The sequence below is a fragment of the Pongo pygmaeus genome, chromosome 17 (assembly GCF_028885625.2).
Source record: "Pongo pygmaeus isolate AG05252 chromosome 17, NHGRI_mPonPyg2-v2.0_pri, whole genome shotgun sequence".
NCBI classification, from domain to species: Eukaryota; Metazoa; Chordata; class Mammalia; order Primates; family Hominidae; genus Pongo; species Pongo pygmaeus.
The window spans coordinates 71,577,929-71,599,831 of record NC_072390.2 but is presented as its reverse complement, the minus strand read 5'-3'; the positions used below and the strand labels follow the sequence as shown (position 1 = coordinate 71,599,831).

Below are 21,903 nucleotides of genomic sequence, written 5' to 3'. Positions count from 1 at the left end.
TTTCAATGTAACTTTCAATTATAAATGACACCTCAAGAATTTTACCTCTTTATCTTTTCGATCCAAGAGGCTATGTTGTACAGGAGGAATTAAATTTTCAACTGCTTTCCCCACATCACTGCGGAATGAATCACTAGCTGGAAGGCAACTGAATATGGGAAAAATACAATATTCAATTAAAATACTGACATTAAATACTTTATAATTCCATATGACAAGGTTTTTTGGTATTGGACAAAAAGGGGATTTTTAAATTATAGTTAATTTAATGCAGGCATTAAATTAAATAATGTTATAAAAATATTGTCCTTCAAATAAAAATCCACCTAATTTTTGCACTTAGAAGTTAAATTGGAATTAAATATCTAACTTAAGAAGTTCTGAAGTGTTTTATCAAAGTTAGATATTTATACTACATACATTTACTTAAGTTCCGGTTGTACCCTAAATTCTGAATCTTTTACTTTTGATGACTGTCCTAATTTATTACTTGCTGCATACCTGGCAGGTAGTTTGTAAATATAACTTTGCCCATTTTCTGTCCAAATGATGACTTTATCTGCTGAGACAAAGTCCCCGCCGGTCCATGTCTGTCCATTTTCACTAGGACCTGAACACAACAAGGAATAGTCTCCGGCATCGAACACCTGCAAGGAAGAAAGAAATTCACAATCTACTCCATATTGTTGTAAAAAGTAAGATCCAGCGACATTTCAAGTTTAAAAAAAAGCCTGGAAATGTATTTAGAAAACTCAGTTTGCTGCATCAGATAAAGACAGTTTGTCAATAAGCCCTGGGAGAGGTCACCTTCAATAGGGAAGACACAACTAGACCCCTAGTTATGGGTAACCTCCCTGTGGACAGGGAACAGACTATGACAAGTGGAGCGAGGGTGCTCCCCCCTACAGGAACAGTTATCCTCAGACTTTCTATCTAGAGAAAGCATTCCATTAAAGAATTGCAAATAATAGGAAATCAACCTCAAACATACAGGCTTGAGCCCTGTTTTATTTCTATGTCTAGTAACAGCATTTCTTTTTTTTTTTTTTCTTGAGACAAAGTCTTGCTCTGCCACCCAGGCTGAAGTGCAGTGGCACAATCAGAGCTTACTGCAACCTCAAACTCCTGGGCTCAAGTGATTCTCCTACCTCAGCCTCTCGAATAGCTGGGACTATAAGAGCATGCCACCATGCCCTGCTAACTTTTTTATTTCTTATTTCTTGTAGAGACAGGGTCTCACCATGTTGCCCAGGCTGGTCTCGAACTCCTGGGCTCAAGTGATCCTCCCACCTTGGCCTCCTAAAGTGCTGGGATTACAGGCATGAGCCACCTTGCCTGGCCCAGTAACAACATTTCTAACAATAAACTCTGGCATGGGAATAACTCATTATTATAAGGGAGTTACTTTGCTTTACATTATTTCATCAATGTTCTAAAATACTATAGTTAACAGGCTCAATTTTACTATGTAATAATTTTCACATATAAAATTCAAATCCCTATAATTTCACCAGCAATAAAGGCTACTAACCTTATAGGGCTTTACATTTGCAAGGCACTGCAAAGTTTACAAAGAACCTTTACAATTATTATCTCATATGACCCTGAGAATCACCGCAGATGTTACTATTCCAGTTTACAGACAAGAAACGGACACAAATAAGGATTTGATCAATTGCTCAAAGTCATGTGTCCAGTAAGTGATAGAGCTAAAGCTAAAAACTCTGCTCTTATAATTCCTAGCAGAATTATTCTATCACTTTCAATATTTGAAAAAAGTACATTAAATGTTGTTAGAAAATTTTCCCAGGAGGAATGAGTAATTCCTCATTCCTCAATAGCTCAGAGGTTTTATTTTACTTTTCTTTAAAGAAAACAATGAAGTTGCTTGTATGCAGCCTTGAAGTTAGAACACATCCTAGCTGCATGTACCATGATTTCTTATAATATTTATCAGTGTATAACATCAGCACTACAATTATAGCCAAGAAAACGCCAAGAAAGAGTAAGGAAGGGAAACCAGCCCTCCAGCCCTATTATCTGTTAAAGCAAATCATACAACTATAAAAGTTAGAACAATACAGTATTAATTCATGAATGGGCAGACAAATCCAGAAGTCTGAAAACCAATTCCAATAATGTAGGAATATAGTATATTATCAAGGGACAACAGATGAATGAATTATTCAACAAACGGCATCAGGAACTGGGGGGTCCATCTGGAATAAAAATAAAATTGGATCTACATCTCACATTTTATACAAAATAAATTCCAGATTAAAGATTCAAAGGTATGTAAGACAAAACCACAGAGGCCAGGCACGGTGGCTCATGCCTATAATCCCAGCACTTTGGGAGGCCAAGGCAAGCCGATCACTTGATACCAGGAGTTCAAGACCAGCCTGAGCAACATGGTGAAACCCATCTCTACTAAAAATACAAAAATTGGTCAGGCGTGGTGGTGCCTGCCTGTGATCCCAGCTACTTGGGAGGCTGAGGCAGGAGAATCCCTTGAACCTGAGAGGCAGAGGTTACAGTGAGCCGAGATTGCACCATTGCACTCCAGCCTGGGCGACATCAAGACTCTGTCTCAAAACAAACAGACAAAATTAAAAATAAAACCATATAAAAATTAGGGGAAAATGAAAGATTTTATTTGAATCTCAGCTTATGGTAAGCCCAATTGAAAACTTCATGATAATAAGTATCTTAAAAAGCCATTCTGGTGGGTTGTAGTACTATCTCAGTATTGTCTTAATATGATGATTAGTGAAGTTGAGCACCTTTCTATACATTTACTGGCCATCTGGCTTTCATCTTTTGTAAAATACTTTTGTCCAATTTTCTGCTGAGTGTTCCGTAGTTTTCTTCCTGATTTGCAGGAGTTGGGTTTTTTAATAAATACTGGACAATTCTTCATCATCTATTTATATTGTAATTATCTCCTCTGACTACGTGAGTTGTCTTTTTACTCTTATGTATGCATTTTAAGAAAGGAAAAGCTGTCCTCACATAATTATAAAATGTTTACAATGGACACAAATGAAACTGGTACTAGATACTCTTATCTAGAAGGGAAAGGGAAGTTCCAGCAGGGAAGAGACACATTTTTCACTGTATCCTCTTGCCCCTTTTTTTTTTCCCCAAGACAGAGTCTTGCTCTGTCAGCCAGGCTGGAGTGCAGTGCCGCAATCTCGGCTCACTGCAACCTCTGCCTCCCGGGCTCAAGTAATTATCCTGCCTCAGCCTCCCAAGTAGCTGGGATTACAGATGTGCGTCACCATGCCCTGCTAATTTTTTTTTTTTTTTTTTTGTATTTTTAGTAGAGATGGGGTTTCACATGTTGGCCAGGCTGGTCTTGAACTCCTGACCTCGTGATCTGCCTGCCTCGGGCCTCCCAAAGTGCTGGGATTACAGGCATGAGCCATCATGCCCAGACTGTTTTTTTATTACTGTTTGCATGTTTTAAATTTTAAGACAAAGGAAGAAACCCATAAAACCTACTCTAAGCAAGCAGCGGCTAGCTTTTCCTCATTTTATTCTAATATAGTAAGTGACAACGATAAGGTTAAGATGCTGCTTCCCTAGTCATTCCTTTCACCATATGGCCCATCCTCTTGTGTTCTAAGCTCAGGAAACCAGCCCATTCCAGGTTCTAATTATGACACAGTATAGCATAGTAGTAATGAGAGCAGCTGCTGCAGTCAGATACCCATGTTGTAACTCAGCAACCCCGCTGCCATTTATATAACCTTTGTCAAGTTATTTGTCCCTTTACTCCCTCAGTTGCCTCATCTGCAAAATGGGGAAAGTAACAAGTCCTCCTGTGGTAAGCAGTCTCTAACAAGGCCCCAGTGATCCCAAACCCTGGTATTCACACCCATGTGTAATCCTCTCCCCTGAGTGTAGGTTGCATTTTGTGACTGTTTTTAAAGAACAAAATGTAGCCAGGAATGGTGGCTCATGCCTATAATCCCAGCACTTTGGGGGGCTGAGGCAGGAGGACTGCTTGAGCCCAGGAGCTCAAGACCAGTCTGGGCAACAGGGTGAGACCCCATCTCTACAAAAAAACTCTAAAATTAGCCAGGCTTGGTAATGCATGCCTGTAGTCCTAGCAACTCAGGAGGCTGAGGTGGGAGGAACCTTTGAGGCCAGGAGTTCAAGGCTGTAGTGAGCTATGATTGTGCCATTGCACTCCAGCCTGGGCTATAGAATGAGACTACATCTCTTTAAAAAAACAAAAAACAAAAACAAGAACCTGGGTGATAAAACATGTTTGTTGTTTTAAACTAATAATTTTTGGAATGATTTGTTATTCAGAATTAAATAGCTAATCCACCTAACCTCAGAGAGTTGTAAGGATTAAAAGAAATAATACATGGCAAGCTTTGAAAAAAGTGCTAGTCACAGAGCAAGTGCTCAAAACATGCTATTTTTCTATTATGGAAATATTAAAGTCTGGCAATGTGGAAGTAATATTACCTCTTCCATCATTAGCCCTTAAGTGATATGAGAAGACTTTCCAACTACAAGAAGCCAGGGAAAATATTGACTATTAACTTTAATAACACCCTACAAAGAAATGTCCAACATGTAGAAAACTCCCTACCACTGCTTATATTGTACTGATAAGACAGTGACTAAAACAGTAGCAAGAAGGAGAAATTAAGACCAATGAAATACAGTCTCTAACTGAATCATTCCATAAACACAAACAAAAAAAGACAATTATATATAGCCAAGTCCCAACTTCTCAAAATGTGATATCAAAAGCAGACATGAATTCTAAATGGTGAAAATAGTCTTGCACCAAGTACTTCTTTAGGGTTCTTTGGAAATCTGATAAACCAATGTCTTGAAGGATAAAAATACAGCTTCTTATTTATATAATTATCTTACCCTCCAATATTTGGAACACACAACCAAAAGTGACCTTTGTGTAAATGCACAAAAAGAGATGCTTTGGCAATTCTGACAATAAATTGGTTTGGATTCCTCCTCAAATATTGGCTCAGTATCCTGAAAAGAGAAAGCTTTGTAAAACTTTAGGAATAGCATGACTGTCAATTAAAATTATCACACAATGATAAAGGCAACAAAATTAAATAAAGGCATCGCTTCATATGTTCATCATTTTAGCCCCTCAGGTAAATGCCAAGGTAGTAAAAAGCAGCAAAGATATACCCTAAAAGCAGCTAGACACAAATACTATTGCTACAAAATCCCCCGAGATTTCAATTCTGAAGAGACTCAGAGTATCATCGCTCTGGTAATGACAGATGATAAAGTCTGCCTTAATCCTAATTGTTGTAGCTATATGTGCCTTTCAATTAATTCCTCTATCTTCTCCTGAATTCCATGCTGAAGAGAGTAGCATCAAAATTGTCAGAGACTTGATCTTTCTCATTGATTAAAAACAAACAACAAGGAATTCAAGCCCAAAGAACTAAAATAGATGACTAAAAATGGCTTTGTTTATTTTTTGTGGTGATTTGCTTTACTTTTTTTCCTTTGAGTCAATTTAAACAGAAGTAGTTGAGGAGAATCCCACTTCTTTTATGTTTCTCCTCTGCATATCCTGCACAATATGTTTCTCTATTTTATATCCATGATAGAGCAGATGTTGCCATTAAAAGTGAATAAAAAATTCACTCCCATAGCATACTGGAGAATCTTCCATACTATGCCTATGAGAAAATTATAAAAAAAAAATGGCTTTTTCCTTCCCCCTTAAAAAAAATGGAAGGGCATATCATTACTAAAATTTTGAGCTACAGAGATTAAAAACACAGAAATCACCCCGGTTTCCTTTTTCTCACCTGCATGTCACTTATTTCCGACGTAACGATCCAGACCTTCAGGATGCCAGTCACCGAGAGTGCTACCACCGTGTCCTCTAAAATGAGAAGGGACAAAAAAGCAGCCCAGGTTACGAACATAACACGCTTTCTTTCTAAGTATTAAGATGTTTTGCTTGAATGAAATTAAACAATAGCATGTTTTACAATTAGCAGAAAAACACAATTCTCTATTTCATGAAACAGAAACCAGGTTTTGAAACACAAGTTAATAAAGATGGCCAACAACTTAAAATTCAAGGAAAATTATTTCCAGCTAATTGAATTTTTTATTTCTAATCACGAAGTTTTTAATAATTTCAAATGTTCTTGATTACTATGTTAACAATGAACTTTTACACTTCAAAATTCACAACTTTTAATTCTTTATCGTGGATGAGCTCAAGCTCTTTATTTCTTCAAGGCACTAATTTCTCCCCCTTTCCCACATACCTTGCCACCTTCCAGATACTTCATTGCACATTACATCCTCCACAGAGTGTGATCAAGAGAAAGATATGATATAAAACTCTAAGTTCCTAAGCTTCGGGTAAGGGACCAGTGACAGCACCAGGGTCACGTACAGGAATTTTGAGAGGATGAGCATTGGAAAGCAGTCAATGTAGGCTCCAGAGTGAGGGAGGGGAATGTTAAAAGCAAAATCACATTTTTCTTCACTCATTAATCAATGAACTTTAGATAATAAACTATCTTAAATTCAATTTTCTTATCTGGAAGCAAATATAAATGAATAACAACAGTATCTATCCTAATGGGTTGTTATAAAAATTAAGACACGCCAAGGGAAAACATTCAGCACATACTAAATTCTCAATAAAGTTGAGTTATTACTGTTATTTTAAAAATTGTTATCTTTAAATAAAAACCTTCTCAGTATCACATAGTTCTCTAGGCACTGTAAGGCATTGGAATTCATTGATTTAAGTTACATTCTATTCTGTTCAGACTACAGTGTAAACATATACAAAAGGAGTGTAAAAATTTTAAATATGCAAACTGCCTGGTCACAAATATAGATCTTTTTTAAATAAAGGATTCATTGTAACTAATATTAGAGATAAATATATGAATGATTAGTTCCCTATTGCCTGGAAAATTAACGCAAATCTCATTCTCACTGTTATGCTTAGGAATAAAGCAGTAATTCTCTAATACACATAAAAAAACCTCTCTGAGAAGGTTCACATTAAAGAAGCCTGCTCAATTTTATCTTACCAAACATCTCCCAAATATATTTAACCAGAGATCCCACCTTTTTGACAAATACCTATTAACAAACTTCAGAACCAACACTCTGAAGAACAGCAGCAGGAAATGAAGCCAGTGCATCCACTCTTCCTACACTCCACTTTAGTGCAGGCCTGCACCACTCTCAGCTGGGCAACTAATCTCTTAATTTGCTCCCATCTTTGAAGTTTAAAGCATAAGTCCCTTTGGAGACTGCCCATCATCTACAGTGAGAGCCTGCAAGCTACAGCTCATGAGTCAACTCCAGCCCACTGGCTGTTTTTGTAAATAAAGTTTTACCGGAACACAGCCAGGCTCATTCACTAATGTATTGTCTGAGGCTGCTTTTGTGCTAAAACAGCAGAGTTGAGTAGTTGAAACATGGACCATATGGCCTGCAGAGCCTAAAATATTTCATATCTGGCCCTTTACAGTATAAGTTTGACAACCCCTGATCCACAAAGTGAATTCCCTAGCTGATACTCACGGCTTTCAAGACCTGTCTCCTGCCAGCTCTGCCAGCCTTATATCCTACCACTCCTTCCCTCATACTTCTTGCCCCAGAAAAAGATAATCTATAGTTTCACATATACACCTATCATAATTTTAATGCTTTTGTACCTACAGACTATCTCCTTTTCCAGAAACATCCTGATCGCATGTCTGCTAAACTCTTCTTCATCTTCCAAATCCTAGATCAGACTTCATCTGATCTGGGCAGCCCTCTACTGCCCTCAATCAGCCTCACTGCCATCCTCTCCATACTATTTTTCCATCTTGCACATTTTGCACTCTAAACTGTTGTTTGTTTATATATCATTGTCCTTTACTAGAATTTGACTCCCTTAAGTATTAATATTCCAATCCCTTGCACCTGGAAGATTGTAGGCATTCGATAAATATTTGCTGAATGACTACTGAATAAAAAGCTATGTGCTGATTTTCCTACCCTAAGAGGTTACAAAGCAAAAGCTCCTATAAAGCTGAAGGCAATTCACTAATGGGAAGCCGTGTAACACAGTGGTTAAAGTAACTACTCCGGGGTCCTTTAGCAAAGATGCCATCACCCTAACTCTCATCATTCTCCTCATCTATATGATGAATTTTAACAGTACCTACCCCACTAAGTATTGTGAGAATTGATCATATGTAAATGCTTAGCATGGTGCTTGGTAGTGTAAACACACAGTAAATGAAAGTCCTCATGGTGATGGTGCTGGTGATACCGGTGGTAGTGGTGGTGGTTATTTACCGGCCTCTATAGGAAGCACATAACTATGAAGCCATTTTAAAGTAAAAGAATGCTCCTTAAAAGGCTTATAAAAGTAGACATTCAATGTTCTGCATTAACTATTACTCTTTTCCTGACAACTTTACTTTTGCTTTCATGGTTGTTATTGAGAAGTTTCAACAAAAATGAAGAAAAGATAATAATCTTTATTGAGCATCAAGTACGTATCAGCCCCTTCCAGGAACTTTCATTAAATTTAACTGTGTATAATCTCTCCTTTTTCACTGTCCCCATTTGAAATGGAAGCATTCCCTATGCCTCTTAAGTAAGTGACAGAACCAGGCTCCAGAAATATACAGGTAAAACTACAGTTCCTCCCAAAGGTAAAACTACACCCCCAAAGGTTAAGCTATTCTTCCTCCACTTCAGATAATCACCCATATACTCTGTCAAAAGCTGGTGATCTATACATCATGGAATGGAGATAAGCCAACAATTAAGTCTTCATTCAATCAAAGATTTCTTTATGAAGGAAGAAACAGACCATAAATTATTGGTGTAGTTATTTCTTACATAGAAGAATATATCCCAAAGTATTAATTTACAATAAATTGTAGAATGTTCTAGTAAACTAAACATTAAGTCATGGTGCTAAAGCTCCTAACAGGCATAATACACTGACCTTGTGTTCGGTGGGATCGAATAATACTCATGGAGCTAATCCAGTCTGGTGATATCTTTGATACTAAGGAGTATAATACTTCAAGGCTGGTAGCATCCACAACAAGGATTTCAGGGTAATGTCCGTGGCATAAAAGCCTTCCTTCTCGCTGATTCCCAACAGAGAACTGGTAGAACTACATTCATGCCAAAAGGAAAAAAGATTTCTGAGTGTTCTCCTTTAATTTAGATACTTGATTAATATGCATTCATCAAGGTTATTACAATATTCTCCTAAAGCTCAACTTCTTTGGTAAGAATTTTAGATATTTACCAAATGGTACTTATTATATGAGTGTATGTGCACACACATATATTAAATTATATTAAAATTTTTAAATAGCTAACAAAAATTATTTTCCTAACATCTTATCCTCCCTTTTGAATTATTTTGAAACAGAATTCGTGATAATTGTTTTTATCCCCCTCTAGCATCTAAAACAGAACTGTTGAATAAATTAATAAAACACCTGAATAAAATCAGCTTTATAAATCACATCAAAAGGAAACTCAGGTAGGTCACAAAAATAACATGAATTTCAAATGAGTAGAAATAGGGAAATATAAGCTTATAATTACTAGTTATGCAAATACAATTTAGAAGGATGATTGATGTTCAAACATAATCAGGGCCTCAGCTTCCTTATACGTAAAATGATATACTCCTATTTAATATGTAAGGGTGTCAGGAGGACTAAATCAAACACAATACAAGAAATGCCTACACTGTATCTGCTCAATAAATGTGAGTTATCTTCTCTTCCTTTCCCATTGAAATCATAATTGATCATATTTTTAATATAATTCATAATTTTTCCAACACTCAACACAGTAAACAATTAGTAAACTGAAGTACAGAGAATTAGACAGCTATGAAAAAGTAAAAAAGAATACCAGGAATGTAAGTCAGAAACTACAAATTCCTGTGTAACACTCTACATATTAAGCCAGGCATATGAAACAGTCATGTCTTCTGAAGAGTTGGAAAGTTTTAAAAATACATGTCCAAGGACCAACTGAATGAGCAATAAAAAAGATATGGTCCAAAAAGTAGGTCAATTTGTGTCAATCACAAGTGGAATCACAAAGGATTTTGCAAGGAAGAATTCCATTATGTAGGACCTAGAGCATTTTCCCAAGTAGTGAAGGGGCTCTCATTTGGGTAACCAAGGTAGCCCAGAAGAGCAGAAGCAGCAGCAATTTGCTTGCCCTGTATCTTTCCCCATTAGTCTCCTCTCCTTTCTTACCCCTCCCAACTGTACCATCTTACGAGGAACACTTTTATCACTTCAATTCTAGTTTTCTTGTCTTATTACTACCACCCACCATTTTGCATATAAAAATATAGGCTCAATGTTTTAAAAATATTTTAAATTATATACTTATAATAGTTTGTGCTTAGAGTCACAGAAATAGAAACTAACCTGTATGCCAGTATGTGTGCAAGCTAATTTTGTAAATTCAATACATCTGCCATCACTCACATCCCAGAGGCACATCTCTCTATAAAACAAAATAATGGTCAGCTTTGAATGTGACTTTTTAAAGCACCATTCAACTTTGTCACAGTGATTTAAAATTAATCTTCCATTAAAACTAATATATTTCAGAAAAAGTAGCATACAGTTATTACTGTTGTTCATCAAAATTTCCAGTCCTCCCTCAACCCTCCTCACACCCCTTCCAAACTGCCCACCCCCCACCACATTCCACATTCTTTCTAGGCCCATAATAAGACTGCATTTCCTGGTTCCCTTTTGGTTAATGAAGTCCTGTAAGTAGTTCTAGCCAGAACCAATGCAAGGCTTTCCAGAGCTCTGTTCCAGAGACTGGCTGCTTCACACAGAGGTTGCTCCCTCACTCTGAACCTCAAAGTAAGGATAACAGTGAAGCAGAGTAGAGGCCTCAAGTGACACATGAGGGACAAGTGACAAAAACAAGAAATAAACTTCTAATTTAAACTACTGAGATTTTATATTTGTCATCCAGGTAGCTAGAGGATTTCAAACTGCAAAAAACAAAAGTTAAAGTCAACTGAATTTCAAACTTTTGCAAATAAAATATCAGACTCCAGTTTTCATTCTGTATGTATTGTAATTTTATTGAATGCATACAAAAAAACTAGATATAAGATTGAAAGATATAACATTGAAAATTAGAAATGTCAACATGCCTTGTCTATTGAAGAAATACATTTAACAAAAAAAAAATTAATAAATGCAATGATCCCAATATTATTAGGGTTTTCTTTAAGATACCATTTTCTATATCTCATATGGTATTATATAAGACAATTTTTCAAAGAACATTCAATTTAAAATATGCATTCTAATGGGAATTATCCTTTAATTGACCAACAGCTATTATATTTTTAGCTTATGTTGCTTCTTTTTGTTCCAATGAATTATACAAGGTTCTCTTCAGTGGGGAGAACAATTTCTGTTTTGTTTTGCTTTTTTGAGACAGGGTCTCACTGCGTCACCCAGGCTGGAGTGCAGTGGCACAATCACAGCTCACTAACAGCCTCAATCTCCTGGGCTCGGGTGATCCTATCACCTCAGCCTCCTGAGTAGCTCAGACTACAGGTGCACACCATCACGCCTGGCTAGTTTTTGCATTTTTTTGTAGAGACAGAGTTTTAACATGTTGCTCAGGCTGTTCTCAAACTCCTGTGCTCATGTGATCCGCCCATCTCAGCTTTCCAAAGTGTTAGGATTACAGGAGTGAGCCACCACACATAGCAACAATTTCTTATATAATTCTCTTCAAGTTCCCCAACTTTCTTCAATAGTATATTGTATAAATATATGTAATTTTCTAAGCACCAAAACATGTCTTGAAAACTGTTTTTAAATCTTTTTAAACATTTAATAACATTGGGCCCTACAACTACTGTTCAATGACCTGCCTCTCTAAAGCAAGCTGCATTCTAAGACTTGGGAACACAAATAGTTATGTTAGTGTATTAATACATATCAATATAATGTTATGAGCTTTTTCATGGCATTATCTTCAAAATTTATGCTAGCCTAGCATCATTCAGGTTTTTAAAAGGAAATCTCAAAGTTGTCTGGCAACTCAATAAAAACAACATGGAGATGAATGATCGTGCTTTAACTTTTATAGTATTCTGAGTTCCTTAAAAGCAAGCCAAAGGACATAATCATAAATTACAATAAAAGTATTATAAAATCATTAACACAGATAAAATTTACATCCTTAAAATCAGATTTTAAAAATCCACCTTTAGATTTAGACAATACAAAGCATTTATTTAGGAGATATTCTAAAAGAAAAAAAATACCTCGCTACTTACAAGGCACTGGTGCTAGTTATAAAAACTCATGAGAAAAAGAGGTAAATGAAAAAATACTTACCCACTTTCAGATGCACTCACAATATACTGTTTGTCACTGGAAGCACAAGCTTTAGACAAACAAGTGATTGATGCTGTATGACCAAACAACAGTGCTCGAGGATTAATCTAGAAATGCAAAAATATGCTAGTTTAAGTACCAAACTTAAAAATTAACCTTTTATTTGAGTGTCAGCTTAGCCATAGTACAATAGAAGACTAGGTAGACTGCTAAGATTTTTTATTCTAGCCCCTGGCTCTTGCACAGCACTGCCGGAGCTGCCTGGGAGAACTTCTAGCCCTGAAAGGAAAGACACAGGCCTGGCTGCCTTCACTACTGGCTGATTGTAGAGACCCAGGGCCTTAAAACAAACATAGGCAGTAGCCAGGGAGTGGTTACAACAGGCCTTAAGCAAAACCCAGTGCTATGCTGGCTTCAGGTGTGACCCAGTGCAGTACTAGTGAAGGTAGACACAGGGGTGCTTGTGTCATTCCACCCCCCAGTCCAAGTAATTCAAAACAGAGAGAGAGAGAGAGAGGCTCCATTTGTGTGGGGGAAAGGATGAACAGAGAACAACAGTCTCTGCCTGGTAATCCAGAGAACTGTCCCGAATCTTGTCCAAGCTCATCAAGGCAGTACCTCTACAAGTCTGCAAGAACCACAGTGCTGCCGGTTGTGGTGCCTCATGTCTGTAATCCCAGCACTTTGGGAGGCTAAGGTGGGCAGATCATGAGGTCAGGAGTTCAAGACCAGCCTGACCAACGTGGTAAAACCCCCATCTCTACTAAAAATACAAAAATTAGCCAGGCGTGGTGGTGCGTGCCTGTAATTCCAGCTACTCAGGAGGCTGAGGCAGGAGAATCGCTTGAACTCAGGAGGCAGAGGTTGCAGTGAGCCGAGATCGCTCCACTGCACTCCAGCTTGGGGGACGGAGTGAGACTCCGTCTCAAAAAAAAAAAAAAAAAAGGACCACAGTGTTACTGGGCTTGGGGCTCCCCTAAAGCAGATACAGCTTTGAACACAACGCCCAAGTCCTTTCGAATATCTGGAAAGCCTTCCCAAGAAGGACAGGCACAAACAAGTCCAGACAGTGAAGAATACAATAAATACCTAATTCTTCCATGGCCAGACAAGACAAACATCTACAAGTATCAAGACCATCCAGGAAAACACAACCTCACCAAATGAAGGAAATAAGGAAACGGGGACCAATCCGGGAGAAACAAATACGTGACTGTTCAGACAGATAATTCAAAATAGGGTTTGAATTCTCTGTTTTGAGAAAACTCAAAGAAATTCAAGATAACACAGAGAAAGAATTCAGAGTTCTATCAGACAAATTTAAGAGACTGAAATAATAAAAAAGAATCTGGCAGAAATTCTGAAGCTGAAAATGCAATTGGCATACTAAAGAATGTATCAGAATATTTTAATAGCAGAATTGATCAAGCAGAGAAAAGAAATAGTGAGCTTGAAGATGGCCTATTTGCAAATACACAGTCAAAGGAAACAAAAGAAAAGAGAGTAAAAAGCCATGAAGTATGCCTACAGGATCTAGAAAATAGCCTCAAAAGGGCAAATATATGAGTTACTGGTCATAAAGAGGAGGCGGAGAAGGAGATAGGGGTAGAAAGTTTATACAAAGGAATAATAACAAAGAATCCCCAAATCTAGAGAAAGATATAAATATCCAAGTACTTATAGAACACCAAGCAAATTTAACCCAAAGATGACTACCCCACGGTATTTAATAATCAAACTCCCAGAGGTCAAGGATAAAGAAAGAATCCTAAAAGCCAAAAAAGAAAAGACACAACATACACTGGGCCAGGCGCAGTGGCTCACGCCTAAAATCCCAGCACTTTGGGAGGTCCAAGGTGGGTGAATCACTTGAGGCCAGGAGTTTGAGACCAGCCTGGGCAAAATGGCAAAACCCCATCTCTACTAAAAATACAAAAATTAGCCAGGTGTGGTGGCACGCATCTGTAGTCCCAGCTACTCGGGAGGCTGAGGCACAGGAATCCCTGGAACCCAGGAGGCAGAGGTTGCAGGAAGTTGAGATCACGCCACTGAACTTCAGCCTGGGCAACAGAGAAAGACTCTGTCTCAAAATAAACAAGCAAACAATGGAGCTCCAACACATCTGGAACCAGACTTTTCAGTGGAAATCTTACAGGCCAGGGGAGAGTGGCATGACATATTTAAAGTACCAAAGGAAAGAACAGTAAATCCAGCAAAAATATCCCTCAAGTCTGAAAGAGAAATAAAGACTTTCTAGACAAACAAAAGCCGAGGGATTTCATCAATCCTAGACCTATCCTACAAGAAATGCTAAAGGGAGTACTTCAATCAGAAAGAAAAGGATGTTAGTGAGCATCTGAAGGTACAAACTCACCAGTAATAGTAAGTACACAGAAAAACACAGAATATTGCAACACTGTAACTATGTTGTGTAAACTACTCTTAAGTAGAAAGAGTAAATGAAACAATCAAAAATAACTACAACGTTTCAAGACACAGTACTATAAGATATAATTAGTAACAATAAAAAGTTAAAAAGCTGACAGGCCCCTGGCTCATGCCTGTAATTCCAGCACTTAGCCGGACATAGTGACATGGGCCTGTAGTCCCAGATACTCGGGAGGCTGAGGTGGCAGGATTGCCTGAGCCCAGGAAGACAGACTGCAGTGAGCCAAGGTCATGCCACTGCACTCCAGCTTGGGTGACAAAGTGGGACCCTGTCTCCCAAAAAAAAAAAAAAAAAAAAAAGTTAAAAAGTAAGGGAAGTTAAGGTGTAGAGTCTTTATTAGTTGTCCTTGTTTGTTTGTGTTTATGCAAATAATGTTATTATCAGCTTAAAATAATGGGTTATAACATAGTATCTGCAAGCCTCGTGGTAATCTCAAACCAAAAAACATACAATGGATACACAAAAAATAAAAAGCAAGAAAATAAATTGTATCATCTGAGTAAATCACCATCACTGAAAGAAAGACCTGAAGGAAATAAAGATCACAAAACAACAAGAAAACAAAAAACAAAATAGCAGAAATAAGTCCTTACTTAGCAATAATAACAAGGACTTATCAATAATAACACTGAATGTAAATGGACTAACCTCTCCGATCAAAAGACAGAGTGGCTGAATGGATGAAAAAACAAGACCTAATGATCTCTTGCCTACAAGAAACACACTTCACCTATAAAAACACACATAGACTGAAAATAAAGGGATGAAAAAAGATATTCCATGCCAATGGAAACCAAAAAAAGCAGGAATAGGTACACTTAGACAAAACAGGACTTCAAGACAAAAACTATTAGAAGAGACAAAGAAAGTCACTATATAATGATAAAGGAGTCAATTCAGCAAGAGCATATAACAATTTTAAATATATATTCACCCAGCAACAGATCATCCAGATATATAAAGCAAATATTATTAGAGCTAACAAGAGAGATAGGCCCCAATACAATAATAGCCGGGTGTGTAGTGGTGTGCACCTGTAGACCCAACTACTCAAGAGGCTGAGGCAGGAGGATCACTTGAACCTGGGAGATCAAGGCTGCAGTAAGCTATCATTGCACCCCAGCCTGGGCAACAGAGTGAGACCTTATCTCAACAAAAAATAAAAATAATAAAAATAAAAGTGAAAGGCTAGATGCTTTCCCTCTGCTAAAGATTAGGAACGAAAATAGGATGTCCACTCTTGCCACTTCTATTCAACATTGTTATGGAGGTGCCATCCAGGAATATTAGGCAAAAAAATGAAATAAAAGGCATCCCTATCAGAAAGCAAAAAGTAGAATTATCTCTATTGGAGAGTGACATTATCTTGTATGCAGAAAATCCTAAAGGATCCACTAAAAAACTATTAGAAGTAATAAGTCCAATAAGGTTGTAAGATACAAGATGAATAAACAAACTCAAATGTATTTCTATACACCAGCAATGAAAAATCTGAAAATAAAATAAATGGAAAAATTCTATATCTAATAGATTCAAAAAATAAAATTCTTTGAAATAAATTTAACAAAAGTAATACAAACCTTATATTCTGAAAACTACACAATACCACTGAAAAAAACTAAAGATCTAAATAAATGGAAACGCATTCAATGTTCGTGGGTCAGAAAATTTGATATTGTTAAAATAGTAATACTCTCCACATTGATCTACTGAGTCAACATATTCCCTATTAAAGCCCCAACTGACTTCTTTGTAGAAATTGACAAGCTGATTCTAAAATTCATATGGAAATGCAAGGGACCCCACCAAAACAATCTTGAAAAAGAAGAGCAATACTGGAAGACTCACATATCTGGATTTCAAAACTTAATATAAAACAATAGTAAGTAAGACAGTGGGTATATAAAACAACAGTAACTAGGACAGCGAGTGTAGACATCTAGAGGATATGGATGAGAACACATACACAGAACCATAGAATAGAATTGAGAGTCCAGATAGAAACCCATGACATTTATGGTCAATTGATTTTTCTTAAGAGTCCAATAGCATTCAATGGAGAACAAGTAGTCCTTCTGACCAATAGTGCTAGGATAATTTGACAGCCACATGCAAAAGAATGAAGTCAAACCCTTCTCTCACACCACAGAAAAATTAACTAATATGGATCGAAGACCTAAATGTAAGACGTAAAACTAGTATATAAAATTCTTAGGAAAAACACACAGGGATAAATCTTCATGACCTTAGATTTAGCAATGGTTTCTTAGATATGACAACAATGACATAAGCAAACAAAGGAAAAAGAGATAAACTGAACTTTATCAAACTTAAAATATTTTGTGCTTCAAAGGACACAATCGAGAAAGTGAAAAAACAACCGATAAAATGGGAGAAAATAAATGTAAATCTTATATCTGTTAAGGGATTTGTATCTAGAATATATGAAGAATTTTTACAATTCAATAATAAAAAGACAAATAACCCAATTTTAAAATGGGCAAAGGAAAAAACTTTAAGTTAAAAATTTTTTTAACGGGCAAAGACTCTGAATAGACAGTTTGCCAGAGAAGATATACAAATGGCCAATGAGAACATGAAAAGAAGCTCAACATCATTAGCCATCAGGTAAATTCAAACCAAAATCACAATGAGATACCACTTTACACACAAAATTCAGGCTAGAATCAAAAAGATAACAGCTATTGATTGACAAGGATGTGGAAAACCTGGATCCCTCATGCACTGCTGATGGGAATGCAAAATGATGTAGTTACTTTGGAAAACAGTCTGGCAGTTCCTTAAATAACAGGTTAAACATAGAGTTACCTACCATATGATCCCACAATTCCACGCTCGGGTGTATACCTAAGTGCACTGAAATCATGTGTCCACACAAAAACTCATACACAAATGTGTAATACTCATTGCAGCATTACTCATAAGGGCCAAAAATATTTGGCCATAAAAAGAAATGAAGTACTGATACACGCTACAACGTGGGAGAACCTTAAAAACATTATGCTACATGATAAAAGCCAGTCATAAAAAAACACATATTATAGTTATATGATTCCATTTATATTAAATGTCCAGAATAATCACGACGTTAGTGACAGAAAGTAGATTAGTGGTGGTCTCGGGAGAATGAGTATTAGGAGTGACTTTTTTTTTTTTTTTTGGAGACAGGGTCTCACTCCCACTGCCCAGGCTGGAGTGCAGTGGTACGAGTAGCCTCGACCTTCTGGGCTCAGGTGATTTTTTCCACCTCAGCCTCTGGAGTAGCTGGGACTACAGGCATGCACCACCACGTCCAGCTAGTTTTTTGTATTTTCAGTAGAGATGGGGTTTCACCATGTTGCCCAGGCTGGTCTCAAACTCCTGGACTCAAGCAATCTATCCACCTCAGCCTCCCAAAGAGCTGGGATTACAGGCATGAGCCACCATGCCTGGCCCAGGAGGGACATTTAAAGGGTACAGGGTTTGTTTTGGAAGTGATGAAAATGTTCTAAAATTGACCTTGGTAACGGCTGCACAACTTCATGAACACACTAAGAAACATCAAAACGTGCATTTGAAACAGATTAATTATGTAGTATGTGAATTATATCTCAATAAGGCTATTATCCAAAAAAAGTAATTTAAAAAATCACCTTTCTTGACCCCACATTCCATACCAGCTACCACTCCATTTTCTCTTTTTCCCTTGACAACAAATTCCTGGAAAGAGTTGTCAGAGAAAGGAGTTACAAATATGGAAAGGAGAAAAGTAGGATAAATGCTGTGGTGTTATGTTGGAATTAGACGTATCAGTGTGAATGTGTGTGTGTGTGTGTGTGTGTGTGTGTGTGTGTGTGTCCCCAGCTCCTATTTCCCTAGCTCTGTCCACTGAGAGCCCTGGAAGCAGAGCACACTGAGCATTCCATAGTAGTAAGGAATGACAACAAAGGCACAGTCATTTCAAAAATCAATACAACAAAATCTATACTTTGTAAAAAGTTTTGCCCTCTTCAAAGCATTTACCATAGAAGGTTTTAAGTGTTTTAAATTTTCTAAAACCTCTTTGGAAAACCTTCAGTATGAGTCATCATCATTTGAAAAATCTTAAATGTAACAAAACAGTAAGTCACTTAGGGTAGATATTACAATTGAAAATGGCCAAAAGCCCTCAGAAGTCAACTCTGATGAATAGTGTAAATCATGAATCTGTATACTACTAGTTTTAGTCAAAACACATTTTTCAAAAAATCTATCGTGGGCCCAAAAGCATCATTCGGGGACTATATTATCTTCTAATAAGTAGATTTTTATATCTAAAATGTACAATAGCCATTTCAAATACTCACTTCCAGTTCTACTGAAAGATCCCAGAGACATATTTGTCCGTCATGGCATCCTGTTACGATTGTGGCCCCATCATCTGTTAAAAGTACCGCTGAGATGCAATGTGTGGGCGCTTTTCGACCCCAAAGAACAATGGGTAGAACAAGGCTGTTTCCTGCCATTGTGTTCGTGTTTTCAAACCTGAAAATGTTATAAAATTTGTCAGATATTACAATATTTCTCTCGAAAACATGTTATACATTTTTGTTATAAAACCAACAATTTGAAAATAATCATATATTCCTGGAAGTGAATTACAGCTACTTAAATATTTATTATTTTCAAAAAAAACCGACTAGTTTATTATAACTACTCTAGATTCAGGTGCTTACAAAATAATACACAATCAACACCTGTGAAAAGAAAGCAATAACAAAATAATAATAAACAGGTCTTTACCCCAGGCATTCACAGTTTTTAAAATTTACTAATGAAAGGCCAATGACTTCAGTACCTCATATTTATCTAGGATTTCACAGTTTATAAAGCATTTTTATGTATACTATTTCATTTTGATTCTCAAAACAGCCTTTTGATGTTGGCTGACTAGAAACTGAGGCATAAACATGACCTGCCCTAGTACACAGAACTAGCAAGTCATAAAACTCAAATACAAATCTTGACCTTCAGATCCCAAGCTGTATGCCTCCATTAAAAAAGACAGGTCAAACCGTTCTCAGAAAGTCTGGTACACACAGATTGTACTGTACCACTACCACTAGACAATAATTATGAAGAATTTTCTAAGTCCCAGAAATTCTTCTGAACATTGTATGTGTGTATATAAATATAAGTACATACATAAACTCCATTAATCCTTACAACAAATCAGGAGGTAAACACTATTATCATTCCTATTTCATAGACAAAGACACTGAGGCACAAAGCGATAAGTGATGGAGCCCAGATCAGAACCCAGGCGGCCTGACTTCAGAACCTGTGGTCTTTCTCACTCCGCTAGGCTACTGATGACAAATGAGGTCTCCAAACCAGTAATAAATACCAACGCCCAAGAAAAACTCAGTCCTGTTTCACACTGTGCTAAACATTTTCAAAACTCTGTTCAGGGCCGGGCACAGTGGCTCACGCCTGTAATCCCAGCACTTTGGGAGGCCAAGGTGGGTGGAACACCTGAGTCAGGAGTTCAAGACCAGCCTGGCCAACAAGGTGAAACTCCATCTCTACTAAAAATACAAAAATTAGCCAGGCATGGTGGCGGGTGCCTGTAAACCCAGCTACTTGAGAGGCTTGAACCCAGGAGGCAGAGGTTGCAGTGAGCCAAGATCACACCATTGCACTCCAGCCTGAGCAACAGGAAACTGTGTCTCAAAAAAAAAAAAAAAAAAACTTTGCTCAGTGCGAAACCCATTCAACCACATTTACTCCAAACCCATTATGCCTGAAGATCATGAAAGTCTTTTGTCCTAAACTCTGAACATTGAGGGAAGAAAAGAATGTCTTTGTAAACTCGTTTCTCCATTAAAGAAAAAAATGTAGTTTCTGGTGAAGGGATTTAAATTTGAGATAGTAATTAACCAGAGCATCCTGGAGTGCACCTCTTGCAGGAGAGCACATATGAGGAAGTATTCCTTAATATAACAAAATTAAAATCTAATTGGCAAAACAATATTTAGGGGTTAAAAACTGTGGTCAAAGACCTAGATAACAGGAGTTCAGAGAAGTTAGAAAAAGAAGACTGGAATAGTCAAAGAAAGCTGCGTAGAAGAGAGTACTCTCAGATCTCATTAGACACTAGAAGTCACCTATAGCCTGACAGATGGCCAATCAAAAGGTATAATCATTAAAGATAAAATGAGGCAATGGCCAGATGCGGTGGCTCACATCTGTAATCCCAGCACTTTGGGAGGCCAAGGTCGGCGGATCACTTGAAGTCAAGAGTTCAAGACCAGCCTGGCCAACATGGTGAAACCCCATCCCTGCTAAAAATACAAACGTTAGCCAGGCGAGGTGGTGGGCGCCTGTAGTCCCAGCTACTTAGGAGGCTAAGGCAGGAGAATCGCTTGAACCCGGGAGGCAAAGGTTGCAGTGAGCCGAGATCGCGCCACTGTACTCCAGCCTGGCAACAGAGCAAGAGTTCATCTCAAAAATAAAATAAAATAAAATAAAATAATAAATTATATCACCAAAGATTTCTCTCAAGTAAATAAGTACTAAACACTGAATCCAACATGGTGAGACCTGGAAAGAACACCATTTCTCTAGCTAGTTGGCGACTCGTACTCAGTACATACTGCGTGGCTTAAAGAGAATGCAAACAGATTCAGGACTACGGAGTATAGGGTACTAAATGGCCCAAAACATTTTTTTCCTAATACCTTAAAAACCTAATAAAAATGAAACTTTAGAAAAGCCACCAGAAGCACTAATGAAATAATGTGAAATAGAGGATAATATGGCTTATGATGATAGAATAGTATATGACAATCAAATACTTCTAGGAAGGACTACCAGTGAATTGGCAACCACATAAACCTAGTTCTAAGCAACTGATCAAAACAAAACAAAACAAAAAAAGGGCAAATTAGCCAGGACCTAACCATTTAATCAGGTAGATCACAGGAATCTAAGTTTGAATTTCTTTAAAATGAATAACAGATGAGCCAAGACACACTAAACTGCCAATACAAGGAAGGTTTT

General features: G+C 37.3%; 1 protein-coding gene across 1 annotated transcript in view; it reads right to left on the bottom strand.

Annotated features, from left to right (window-relative positions):
* WDR7 (WD repeat domain 7) overlaps window positions 1-21,903 on the bottom strand; it is a 392,926-nt gene that overhangs the window by 351,192 nt on the left and 19,831 nt on the right. Inside the window, exons 3-10 of the mRNA XM_054460414.2 lie at window positions 19,209-19,386; window positions 12,414-12,520; window positions 10,461-10,539; window positions 8,999-9,173; window positions 5,820-5,896; window positions 4,900-5,019; window positions 502-647; window positions 46-148 (exon numbers count right to left, since the gene is read on the bottom strand). Of these exons, the coding sequence (XP_054316389.1) occupies window positions 46-148; window positions 502-647; window positions 4,900-5,019; window positions 5,820-5,896; window positions 8,999-9,173; window positions 10,461-10,539; window positions 12,414-12,520; window positions 19,209-19,367 (966 nt within the window). The 5' untranslated portion in view covers window positions 19,368-19,386. The remainder of the gene's footprint in view (window positions 1-45; window positions 149-501; window positions 648-4,899; window positions 5,020-5,819; window positions 5,897-8,998; window positions 9,174-10,460; window positions 10,540-12,413; window positions 12,521-19,208; window positions 19,387-21,903) is intronic.